The sequence below is a fragment of the Adiantum capillus-veneris genome, chromosome 27 (genome assembly GCF_014529385.1).
Source record: "Adiantum capillus-veneris isolate H3 chromosome 27, ASM1452938v2, whole genome shotgun sequence".
NCBI lineage: Eukaryota > Viridiplantae > Streptophyta > Polypodiopsida > Polypodiales > Pteridaceae > Adiantum > Adiantum capillus-veneris.
In genome coordinates, this window is record NC_140957.1 from 25775264 (window position 1) to 25788745 (window position 13482).

Sequence of the window (13482 nt, forward strand, 5' to 3'; positions counted from 1 at the left end):
ATCAAGAGGGTAGAGGATCTATTGATGCTTATTATGTTTCCAAGTATGCACTAAATGAGCTGAAGCGACCACTCTTATTGAGAATTTCCAATCTCGATGGAATGAGCAATACACGTTGGAGGTCCATGTTCCATGCACAATGCTTCTGGTGGGAGTGATTTATAATTTTCAGATGCAAACGTCCAAGAAGGGAAGGTCAAGATGTGCTTGTCTACAGGAGAGGCCTTTTGTTTATACACACATCCCTATTCCCTTCTTGCATTCTATGGATCTTGTGCCGAGAGAATCGAAAAGTTGGACCGTACTATCAAGATACAATACTTGTATCCACGTACCATTTTGTAGCAGGATAATCATGACATGTGATGATAAGGATTTTTGTGTGGCAATCGAGAAGTCTAAGATTCGGCCCGCACCGATGAACTATGGGTGAACTCGGGTTGGGTGAACTAAGGGTGTCATTTTTGCCCTTAGTTCACCCTAGTTTACCATGGCGATCCTCTGGCTGTCCTCTGGGACCCCGACAATAAAGCCCATGGGCTATAAAATGAAGTGAAGCGGTGGCAACGACGGTGGATAGCTGCATGGGTGAATCTCGAGGGTGTTGGAGGGTTGAAAAAAAATGTGGCGCTCAATGCCCCTCGCAAACACCATCTGAGGCGCGTGGCCTATCCAACCCTCCTGTGCGTGCGGTGATCATGGTGATTCGTGAAAAACAAGGCCGACACTTACGCGCAGACGGCGGCACTGCCTGCTGAGAGAGAGAGAGAGAGAGAGAGAGAGAGAGAGAGAGAGAGAGAGAGAGAGAGAGAGAGAGAGCTGGTTGGGCACGACTTCAAAGAGCACTCCGTGCATAGGCTGAGAGGGAGCTCAAAGAGGTGCTAGTGGCCTATGCTTTGCAGAGGGAGGTTGAGCGGACGTCGAGAATTGGAAAAGTTTTCAGAACGCTGCTTTTGACTGCTTGGAGCGAGAGAGTAAGAGAGAGAGAAAGATATGCTATTTTAACTAGTAAACCTACAAAATAGACTAAAAAGCTTAAAAGAGTGCCTAAAAAATATGTACACAATTTTGATAGACACCACGCGTATATCACTACTTGGCAAGCAGGCACTGCCAACAAATGGTAAACTTAGACATGGCCAAAAGTAAACTAGGACTAAAAAAGTAAACTCGGTCCAAATCGAACGGCCGAGCTTATCTTGCATCGCGCCCTCCCACCCGTGTAAGAGTGTGACGAGGGTTGCCAAGTGGGCGATGGTGGAGGCTTATCTTTCTGGCAAAATTTCATGCTCATGGTCTGTGCAATCATGGACGACATCTGCTGCGTCATTGCCATCTCTAAACTTGCATAACCACACTTCTTTAGTTGAGGGGATTGCAGAAGGAAGACGGAGCTGCTGGACCAAGTCAAGTAGAGCCCAGATTCTTCATCATTCAGCTCTTTTACCTGACAGGCTGCAGTCTGTGGTTGCATCAAAAGTAGTCCCCATGGCTTCCTCCACCGTTGACAATGCCGCGGCTGATGTGTCCTCCCTGGCCATTGTGAGTATCTCTCGTCGGATAGATCTTTAAGGTCTCTTGGGATAGTGTCGTACGATGTTAAAACAATCTTCTTCTTCTTCCTCTCTCTAAAAAAAAAAAACTCTTTTTCTCTTTTTTTTTGAAAAGAAAAATTGAGAGCCAGCTTTTAAGGAAGGGGCTGTTTCTGCCAGCATTGGAAAGAGCTGGAAGGGGGGGGGGGCGCTCTGTTTTTGGGTGCCTTGCTTTTTGGAAGCCTACTATTGTATTAGGGAACCTAAGGGCTACGTAAGCACCGGAGTGGCTTCCACGTCCACATAGATAGATTCTCGAGTGTAGATGTATACAAGATGCCGTTCAGGACGTCCTTTGGGATGTAGATTGTACGAGTTTTTGGTGATGCCTTTATTTCTCCTCCAACGTTGAACAGGATGGTTGATAGGACCTTTCGAGAGCATAGATAGTCTGTGGACATATTCTTTGATGACATCCTTGCTTTCTCCAAGACCAAAAATGTAACAAACTTGGACAACCCAAGTCAAGATTCTGTCACGACACAACAGAGATTCACTTTAAAACACTTCACAAATGAGAGAGAGAGAGAGAGAGAGAGAGAGAGAGAAAGAGAGTTGACACGGCCTGGTGTACTTCCGTGCCAAGAGATACTGGCCCCAAAGATTGGCGTCCCTTTCGGTATTTCTTTTATATTAATCTTTGAGCGAAGTATAACTGCTCGCAAGTGCTCGTTTTCAGACTCTGCGTCTAGATGCTCTGCAGAGTGAGCCCCTTGGGTCCAATATAAAGGGTACAAGGGGTGCTAAAAGCAGAGCCCCAAAAGCATTAAACTTAAAAACAACTTTTCCCAAAAGCTAGCGCTGCCAAAAGCAGCCAACGGAAATCGCAGAATTCCGTTCAATCAAGCCATGTCAGCAGCCAATGCGTTTTGCGGCAGTCTGTAAAGTCAGCGTAATTTGCGGCCGTCTGTACAACAGCCATGGGAGCATATTCTTCACTTTTATTTTAAAGCCTAGTGTCCCCTTTTAGGTCCCTTGGCAGTTGTCCATAAGTTGGGACAACTTTATAGTCATGCCACATCATCAGTTTGTGACATACCAGTTTGTGACATACCTCCCTCTTGAAAGAATTGTAATCGTCCTCGATTATGCTTGCAAAACAGACAGAGGCCACAAACTGTCTTAGTAGACTCTGACTGTTAGTACCGATGCACTAGACACGACACATCTAGCACTTGTACAAAAACGACAGCCACATCACATGACATCACATGACAAATCACAAAAAAAATCATTTCAAATCTCAGACCATGGCTGTCAGCAACATATTTAGTAATCTCATCTAGATCCATTCCGGACCTCATTGATGCCCAATTAACTAATCCTTATTGCGATCATGTCTATAGAGATCTATGAGACCGAAATGCTACAGTCATTTCGTCTTTTAGTTCCTGCACTCAAACAAGTCAAGTGAGAGAGTACAAATCAATTATATTCAATGTCGGGAATTCCATTTCATAAAGTCATACAACAAAATACTGGTCAGTCCATTAGTATCACTGAAACCCAAAGGGGACATCAGTGACCTTATTCAAAATTGAGGTAATCTGATGACAAAGAAGCGGAGTGACTCTCCTCTTGTGCAAACCCACTGCACCAGATTCACCCTTGCTGAGTTCGGGGTTGTATCGGAGTAGACTATGCTAAACCGAATGCTTCAAGGTAAAGGTTCACAATTTGAGGAGTATCTGCTAGGTCCTCCTCCCCCATCCACTTTGCATCTAATACCGGATAGTTCTTGAATTTAACCAAGAACCGCCGAATCACTTTACCTTTCATCTTTCTTTCCTTGTGTGCCAAAATTTGTTCATGAACGAGTATCTCCTCACTCTCTTCCACTTCGGGTTGCTCATCAGGCTCCCCATCAACTGGCACATCACCTTTAAAAGGTTTCAAGAGACTCACATGGAATCTACATTGCAAAATGTGCCTGATGTGAGGAGCTTCTTAGGTTTGTGCTCCTATTGTAATAGACTTGGACACTCCAAGCTGAAGATCTACAAAAACCTCTCTATTGCTAAAGAGGTATTTGCTTTAGATTGCATAGATACTGGTACAATGGTACTAATGACGGGATGCTGACGTTAGATGCGGTACGTGCTGGGGTACTGAGGCTGAAAACTCAAAAACGTTGATGTGAAATCTGAAAATGCTGATGAGGCTGGAATCTGAAAATGCTGAATTGCTGGTCCTTTAGGTGCGACGGGCTACTGGCGATGAGGCCGAGAACGTTGAAGGCTGATTGCCGAAAACGCTGAAGTAGGTGTCGCGGGTATTGCTGGTTCTAAGGGTGTTTTGTCCTTTTGCTTCTTGCCTTCTCCATCGCCCATTGGGCTGCCTATATAGTGCCAGATTGTTGGGTCAAGCAGCATAAATTCAGCCCCCCACGATTTGCATTTAATGCCCAAATGTCACTTATAATCTTAATGCCTTATAGGAGGTGGTTCACACGTGGTAAGGTGATATTCACATGCGGTGAAATGCTTATGCTTGATGCTAATGGGCTGTGCAATCAGAGGGTATGCAATTGCTCTAAAGTGCTTGGACATGCATGTCCTGCGTACAGACTTACAAGGGTGCCAGAACACTTCCTAGGCTGTCCTAAACCCTAGAAATAGGAGTTACAGCTTGTCCACATGCCCATAGGGTTAGATGTGCATCTAGGTATCTTACACTTTCCTTTAAGGATGAATCTAGGCTTATCCTGGATTCATCTAGGTATATATATTATATATTAGATGTGCACGTGACATCCCCCTCTTTTCAAGGGTATTGGCATCGATTGCATGGCTTCCTTGTAGTCTGCCAACATGTAAGGTGCAGCGGAATGAATGTTGTATTTTCTCAAGATTAGTGATCTTTATTGCTCAAGGTTCCTTTTAGTTCTTTAGGGAAAGAGAGAGCTTTCCGTCTTGTAGAGTGCTGTGGTCACGAACAAAGTGAGTGGATTGTGCGTGCAAGTGAATGAGACTGAGAGAAGGAGAGAGAAGAGATACGACACCCGAGAGGTTGTAAAACCCTCCTCCGAAGGCCCCACTCTCGTCGGCGAGAGTGGTCTATTCTTTGATTGCACAAAGGTGTACAATGCGTATGCAATGGACTATGCAACTTGGTCTATGCCGATGATGATGACGGTGATGACGACGACGATGACGATGGTTGAAATTTGAGATCTTCTAATCGCTGAATTTCGGGACTGTTTCGGTGGCTGAAAATGACTGTTTTGGCTGCGTTTTCTTGGCTGAAAAATGAGGTTTCTTAGGGCTGAAAACTGATGGTCTTTACGGGGTGAATCTGCTACACTTTAGGTGAATAATGCCGGTCTTAATTTGCTGCTGAAATCCAAAAACGCAAGGGGCTGAAATTGGTCCTTCTGTCGCCGGGGTTCTGCAAATGCAAAAACGCTAGGCTGATCTGCTGTGTCGTGATGACGCCGGGGCTGATCTGCTGTGCACAAATCGCCAAGGCTCATCTGATGCAAAAACGCTAGTAAAATCCTAGTTTTTTCGATGAGCGGGTTTTGCTCTAAGATTGAGCCAAGGGATCATCAGGTTGACCGTCTTCGCTCTAAGGATCTTACGAAGGGAAGGTAATTTCATAGGATCACTGAAACTTATGTACACCTTTGGGTACATGGATAACACACGAAGATGCAGACTATGCTAAGGAACTCGACGGGAGTTTGTTACTTGAGCGCCTTTTTGCGCACAAGGATATTCCAACACGAAAATCACGATTTGAGATGTGTTCGTGTTAGGTGCAGCGGAATGAATGTTGTATTTTCTCAAGATTAGTGATCTTTACTGCTCAAGGTTCCTTTTAGTTCTTAGGGAAAGAGAGAGCTTTCCGTCTTGTAGAGTGCTGTGGTCACGAACAAAGTGAGTGGATATTGTGCGTGCAAGTGAATGAGACTAAGAGAAGGAGAGAGAAGAGATACGACACCCGAGAGTTGTAAAACCCTCCTCCGAAGGCCCCACTCTCATCGGCGAGAGTGGTCTCTTCTTTGATTGCACAAAGGTGTACAATGCGTATGCAATGGACTATGCAACTTGGTCTATGCCGACGACGACGACGACGACGACGATGACGATGACAACGATGACGATGACGACGACTAAAATCTGAGATCTTCTAATCGCTGAATTTCCGGACTGTTTCGGTGGCTGGAAATGACTGTTTTGGCTGCGTTTTCTTGGCTGAAAAATGAGGTTTCTTAGGGTTGAAAACTGATGGTCTTTGCGGGCTGAATCTGCTACACTTTAGGTGAATAATGCCGGTCTTAAATTGTTGCTGAAGTCCAAAAAACGCCAGGGGCTGAAATTGGTCCTTCTGTCGCCGGGGTTCTGCAAATGCAAAAAAGCTAGGCTGATCTGCTGTGTCGTGATGACGCCGGGGCTGATCTGCTGTGCACAAATCGCCAAGGCTGATCTGATGCAAAAACGCTAGGTCTTCTGTGGAGAAAACGCCAGAGTAGTCGCGGGGGTTGGTCTTGCTGAGAAGTTGCGTGTTGAGCAAGGTGCTCCTGTTGCCTCTTCTGCCATTTAGTGCTAACTTGGGTTTGTTTATATAGAAACTTAGCAAAATTGCCCTACCTACTTTTGTTGGAAAGTCACTTAAAAATAATAAGTGAAAATACCAATAAATAGGAAAATAGGCTAAATGCAATGGAAAATTCCCCTAACTGATGCTAATGGATTCTGATGGGAATTCTGATGATCATGCTGTGTGCAACCGGAGGATATGCATCTATGCTAAGTGACTGGGCATGCACGGTCTACGAATAGACTCACAAAAGTGCCAGATCACTGCTAATCTAGACTTGACTGAACTGACTGAACCCTGCTGTGGTGTAGCTTGTCCACGGACACATAGGGTTGGGATGTGTCACGTGACATCCCCTCCTTTTCAAAGTGAGGTACTGGTACCGAACTGTATGGCGTCGAGGGAGATCGCCAAGAACATCCGGAATCTTGGAAGGGACTCTTCGCCGGCCCACTCTGATGTGTGGGTCGAGCGGTACTTGAACTTCATAAAGGTCTGCAATGCTTGCTTCTTTGGGCCGCGCCGAAAGCGACACAAAGTCTTCTGAATCTCCTTTCTTGCTTCAACTTCGTCTAGAGTCCTGCTTCCTTTGTCTTCAAGAATCTCCATGGCTGAAAATTCCTGAAACCATCTCCAACACAAAACCATGAACATACCCATTCCATGTAAAGTGAAGGAAAAAAATATTTTCTTCTCTAAAGAGTGTGTATGCAATGTAGATGAACAATTAGGCGGAGTGACAACCCGTTCATCAAACACATGCAAACAATGCGTTCGAATCTTTTCTCTATGATCGAAATCATTCAACTGTGGCAAATCACAATGGAAATGCCCATGCTTGGTACTCATACTATCATGTGCTCTTTCGGAAACTGTGTCATGCCAAGGAAGAGACATGGAATGTGACTTCCTTACATACATACTTTTCAGCTTTTCATGAGAAATCCGCATACATTCGTGCTCATCCATGAGAGAAACGTGCTCAATATACAATATGTCATGCCTAGGAAAAGGGATCACATAACGATGTTGACTAAAATATAGGAAACCTTCACGAATGAAACACTCGAACAATGCGTGCGTATCAATCATGCGAACACATAATACTTCCTGTGAGGGTTCTTTGGACCAAGGCTTGAGAGCCAAAATCGGTTCTTCCTGAAGGGGTTCTTGGGACCTAGGCTCGAGAGCCAAGATCGATCCTTCGTGATTGATCGAATCTGCAACGAGGTTAGCTTCGCTAGAAAAAGCATCCACTAACACATCATCCTTGTGGACAATCACATCATCTTCATGCAATTCATCATGTTTGTGAGAAATCACCTCTTGATCATGCAAATCATCATGCGTGTCATTGTCATCCAAATCATCATGCTTATCATTGGCATCCAAATTATCATGCTTATCATTGTCATTCAAATCATCATGCAAGTCATTGTCAATCAAATCATCATCATGCTTCGCACAATCATGCAAATCCTGTGTGTCATGCTTTGGAGAAGAAGAGACTGAGAGAGTCTCCTTTCCCCAAATCTCTTGCATCTGTGCCTGAACTTGAGAATAGAGTCGCCAAAACTCTTTGTTTTGTCGGTCGCTTTGTTCTTGTATTGCTTTTCTTTCTGCTTTGTCTTTTGCGTGCCTGCGATCCATTTCTGCTTTTCTTTCTGCGTGTCTGCGTTCCATTTCTGCTTTTCTTTCTTTGCATTTACGATCAACTTCTGTCATTCTTTCATCATTTCTTGCTTCGCGTTCTAACTTCCTTTCCATAAACATCTGGTTCAAAGCCTCCATAGGAGTTAGTGCAATCCTTGACGTAGATGGGGAAGGGTCGGAAAAACCTTCTGGTGGGGAAAATTCTTCTTCGCCTCTCTTATGCTTATCACTTCCAAGCGAAGTATCCATTCCGCTTCGAGTGATGACCATTCTGCAATCGTGGGTTCTTGTGTTCTTAAGTCTACGAGGAACTTGGGTTCTTGCGGGTCTTGGGTTCTTAAGTTCACGAGGAACTTGGGTTCTTGGGGGTCTTGGTTCTTGAGGTTCTTGAGGTTTTCTTTCGCTTGCAAATCGCGTTTGAGAAGGATCTTCTCTTCACCCGAGTTCTACTCCTTTCTGCGGGCGCACCCCTTGGCGGCCTTGCGCTCACACCAAGGTTGCTTTTTCCCACCTCACGTCGATTGGCCGGCCGCTAAGTGCACGGTCCGCTCTCAATGAGTGAAAAGAGACACAAGGGGAGGCTGGACAAGCCCTTCTTTCTTGGGATTCCTGTCACTCTTCAACAAAACACAATTAGGAATCGACACGCCCAAGCGAACTTGAGTTCGTGCGATCGCAACAAGCAAAAAAAATTCTTGTGGTTCTTGTGGTTCTTTCCTTGAGTAACGCAGAACACTTCCAAAGCTCTGAGTGCACTGTCCGCTCTCAATGAGTGAAAAGAGACACAAGGGGAGGCTGGACAAGCCCTTCTTTCTTGGGATTCATGTCACTCTTCAACGAAACACGATTAGGAATCGACACGCCCAAGCGAACTTGGGTTCGTTCGATCACAAGAAGCAAAAAAAATTCTTGTGGTTCTTGTGGTTCTTTCCTTGAGTAATGCAGAACACTTCCAAAGCTCTGATACCAATGTAAGGTGCAGCGGAATGAATGTTGTATTTTGTCAAGATTAGTGATCTTTATTGCTCAAGGTTCCTTTTAGTTTTTTAGGGAAAGAGAGAGCTTTCCGTCTTGTAGAGTGCTGTGGTCACGAACAAAGTGAGTGGATTGTGCGTGCAAGTGAATGAGACTGAGAGAAGGAGAGAGAAGAGATACGACACCCGAGAGGTTGTAAAACCCTCCTCCGAAGGCCCCACTCTCGTCGGCGAGCGTGGTCTATTCTTTGATTGCACAAAGGTGTACAATGCGTATGCAATGGACTATGCAACTTGGTCTATGCCGATGACGACGACGACGACGACGACGGTTGAAATCTGAGATCTTCTAATCGCTGAATTTCGGGACTGTTTCGGTGGCTGAAAATGGCTGTTTTGGCTGCGCTTTCTTGGGGCTGAAAAATGAGGTTTCTTAGGGCTGAAAACTGATGGTCTTTACGGGCTGAATCTGCTACACTTTAGGTGAATAATGCCGGTCTTAATTTGCTGCTGAAATCCAAAAACGCCAGGGGCTGAAATTGGTCCTTCTGTCGCCGGGGTTTTGCAAATGCAAAAACGCTAGGCTGATCTGCTGTGTCGTGATGACGCCGGGGCTGATCTGCTGCGCACAAATCGCCAAGGCTGATCTGATGCAAAAACGCTAGGTCTTCTGTGGAGAAAACGCCAGAGTAGTCGCGGGGGTTGGTCTTGCTGAGAAGTTGCCTGTTGAGCAAGGTGCTCTTGCTGCCTCTTCTGCCATTTAGTGCTAACTTGGGTTTGCTTATATAGAAACTTAGCAAAATTGCCCTACCTACTTTTGTTGGAAAGTCACTTAAAAATAATAAGTGAAAATACCAATAAATAGGAAAATAGGCTAAATGCACTGGAAAATTCCCCTAACTGATGCTAATGGATTCTGATGGGAATTCCGATGATCATGCTATGTGCAACTGGAGGATATGCATCTATGCTAAGTGACTGGGCATGCACGGTCTACGAATAGACTCACAAAAGTGCCAGATCACTGCTAATCTAGACTTGACTGAGCTGATTGAACCCTGCTGTCGTGTAGCTTGTCCACGGACACATAGGGTTGGGACGTGTCACGTGACACAACAACTCAGGGTAATCTGTGAAGAAATCTTCGTCAACCCACACTGCCTCGTGGGTTCCGCGATTCTTGAACTTCAAAAAGTACTGCTATCACGAGGACTTGGCAACTGCCAACCTTAGTTGTTGGTTTCTTTCGGATGATTTTTATTTAATTTTTGGGACCCTCTTTTTGAAGTTGCAAATGACCATACATTGTATGGCCAGTGTGAAATGACCGACGACCGAGAGGTTCACCCGCAAAAGGGAAGGCCTTGTTGCCACGAGTTGGTCAGGCCGACCGGCACTAGAATTGGAGTAGTAAAAGTATGTTTGCTAACCTTAGTTGTTGGTTTCTTTCGGATGATTTTTATTTAATTTTTGAGACCCTTTTTTTAGAGTTGCAAACGGCCAGACATTGTATGGCCAGTGTGAAACGATTGACAGCCAAGAGTTTCACCCGTAGATGAGAAGGCCTTGTTGCCATGAGTTGGTCAGGACGGCACTAGAATCCGAGCAGTAAAAGTATGTCTAGGCTCAGTTCAAAGTCATTTAGGCCCCTCGCCACACTTTATAAGTTGGTGGATACTAGGAAATTAACTCAAAAGAGGCAAAGTGGACACATGGCGGCTCTTGAGCAGTTTTCCTAGCTTGCATGAAGAGGGGGCGCCCATTTTAAGAGGAGAGGCTGATTTTCAGTCATTAAGTGACCTACAGAGTGTGTGTGAGTAGTTGGTGCAGGTGATCACAGCTTTGATGGAAAGCTTGCCTTCTCCCTTGCACTATGTAGCGCGATGATTCTGCCCTCGCGCACCTCCCCCCTTTTGAATACAGAATCATGATGCCCGGCTTGAGGGCTACTCATCTGTATGTATAGTTTTGTGGGTTCATGCGCGTATGCCGAGGTAGGAGCCTCTTGTCCAGGTATTGGATTAGCTAATTGCTAATCCCCCGTAGGTACAGGTGAATTCGGAGAGATTTCTCACGAGAAATCTCGTCCGATTCAGAGGGCAAGTAGCCCAACAGGTGCGGGAGTACGAGGGCTCGTCACGGATGCGTTCGGCTCGCGAAATGGAGCCAAAAACAGGAAATTACAGCCTGCTGTGTGAATTTGCAGTTTTAGGGTTTTGGCCCTAGTCAGTCCCTAATACCTCCAGGAGGTCTGGGGAAGCGAGGGGATCGTTAAATAGGTGATCTGGCACAATTTTAGGGCAAAAAACAGAGAACTCAGCGTGCTGCAGATTTTTGCCAGGTTTTGTAAAGTGTCCGTATGCGCCGGGAAAGTAATCCAGTGTGTGGGGATTTTGTTTGTGAAGTTTCCTAGGATAGTTATGTTGCCGAAATCGAGCCAAAATAGGTCTTTTTCAGCCCGGATTATGCGGGACAGCTCGTAGGAAATCGCAGGTTTTATTCCCTTTTTGATAAGAATAAAAAAATACCAAAAAGGGTGCCAGTCTTTGGGGCCAATAGGTTGTCGGCGTTTGCTTGGAGCGCTCTAGCTTCCAAGTCGTGTGTGTTCGAAGTGTTATTCCAGTTATAAGTTTTATTTGCTAAGTTTCTCTGTGTCCTAAAGATTAAAGTAAAGTTTCGGGTGAAAGCCAATGTCTACCGCCCTATGGGCCGGTTTGATGGTTCTGTTGCCGGGACAGAATTGATTTTCCTCAAGAAGTGAGCCTCGGTTGGTTTTTGGTGAAGACAGAGTACAGGAACGCGGGATTACACTATGACCGACAAAGGGAAAGACATTATGGAAGAGGGTTCCTCTTCGCAGGACAGGCAGGCAATATCTACGGTGTTTGAGGTTGGCGAGAGTTCTAGGCCACCCCTGTCTGTACCTTTTGTTGATGTGAATGCTCCACCAATGCATGGCTTTATGACTAGGCAACTTGAAGATGATGCATTGAGGACTCCGTTGCTTGCCGTTGTGAATGTTTTCACTCGATTGGTGTAGAACCCAAGGTTTATGGAGTTTTTGCAAGCGCTACCAATGCCACAGCAGACAAGGCACAGCTCACACAGCCAATAGAGCCCGTTGAGGCTCAAGCCCAGGTTCTTCATGCATCCCAGTAGGATAGGGAGCACTCGCACGTTGCGGAGTGTGTTGGGGCTCCAAGACAGGTTCCTTCCGTCCATGAACAGGTGGCTAGGACGCCAATTCCACATGTTCTACCAGTTCAGCCCGCCACCTTTCAGAGTCCACATTCTGCATTAAATGGATAGGGAACCAGTCTCCAGGCAATGCATTAGGTTTTTCCACCACCCACGGTACATCCTGGGTATTTCAGGGGTGGATGTGTGTTCCAAAGTATGGCTGGTTATGCGCCTGAAACCAGCAATATATGCCAGGTGTCACAAAGTGATGACGTGGTGGACAACAAAAACCCTAATTTCTGCCAGAAACCCTAAAATTCTTGCAAACCCTAATTTCTGCTAGAAACCCTAATTTTCGGAAATCGCGGAGCCTTTTTTTTTTTTTTGGAAAATGATGAGCGACGCAAATTTCGCTTTTTCTCTACTTAATGAGAAAGAGAGAGAGAATGCTTTTGCTTTCAAGTTTTGACTCTCTGTGAGAGAGAGAGAGAGCAATTGCTTTTGATTTGAAGCTTTTGGGGCTCTGCTTTTGGGCATCCCTTGTAACCTTTAAATTAGTGGTGAGGGCCTCACTTCTCAGAGCATCTGGACGCAGAGTCTGAGAGTGAAGCCCTAACCACTCTCTTGTACTTTGATGATTGATTAATACAAAAAGAAATACCGAAAGGGGCGCCAGTCTTTGGGGCCAATATCTCTAGACACGGAACTTTGCCGGGCCAGTGCAAATCTATTGTGATCTGTGAATTGTTTTGAAGTGGTTATTTGGTGTTGTAACGATTGATTTTTGACTTGGAGTGTCCAAGTCTGTTACAGTGGTATCAGAGCACGGCCGATTTGTCTTCTATGGGAAATCCGATCCCCGAATTTTTCCCGCGGCACCTATGGCTTCAGGCAATGATTAGTCGACTCCCTCTGCATCTGGAGATGCGGGCTGGGATCACAACGAAGATTCAGACAGAGTATGGCCCGCCTCGGCCTACTTAGGCGGAGCAACGAGAGATGGAGCGTCGTCAATTGATTGGCGATGCAACAAAGATGATGCTCAATTTTGCCAAGGACCCGAAGATGGCAAAATATATGAACCAGACCTCTTTGGAAGAGGTACAGATGGAGTGGCAAAGAACCACAACACCACTCCCAAAACGCGCTCTCAAGAAACCTTCTGTCTCCAAGAAATATACGGAGAAGGAACTGGAGAACGTGGTTGATGCACGGATTGCTCAGCTTTTCGACGTGCGAAAGAAAGGCAAAAAGCACGACAAAAAGCAGAAGAAAGGCACTGACTTCCCGGGATATTTGGGTCGTCGGTCGACTTTTGACAAGGCAAAGAAACAGGAGAAGCGTGTTCGATTTGAAGGAGTACCCAGTTAGTTCTTCTTCTTCTTCTTCTGACAGTTCTTCTAGCTCCTCGGATTCGAGCGAAGAAGACAGAAAAAGCAAAAAGCGAAGCAAGAAACAAAGCTTCGGAAAGGGCAAGAAATAGGCAAAGAAGGCTACATCTCGCCCAGAGACTGACAGTTCTACTGAGGACTTGTCTACAG

At 45.5% G+C, this 13482-nt stretch overlaps 1 protein-coding gene across 1 annotated transcript in view; it reads left to right on the plus strand.

Annotated features, from left to right (window-relative positions):
• The first annotated feature begins 1185 nt into the window (after positions 1 to 1185).
• Positions 1186 to 13482, plus strand: part of LOC147421663 (uncharacterized) — an 80749-nt gene continuing 68452 nt past the window's right edge. Inside the window, exon 1 of the mRNA XM_086503261.1 lies at positions 1186 to 1542. Within this exon, the coding sequence (XP_086359387.1) occupies positions 1255 to 1542 (288 nt within the window). The 5' untranslated portion in view covers positions 1186 to 1254. The remainder of the gene's footprint in view (positions 1543 to 13482) is intronic.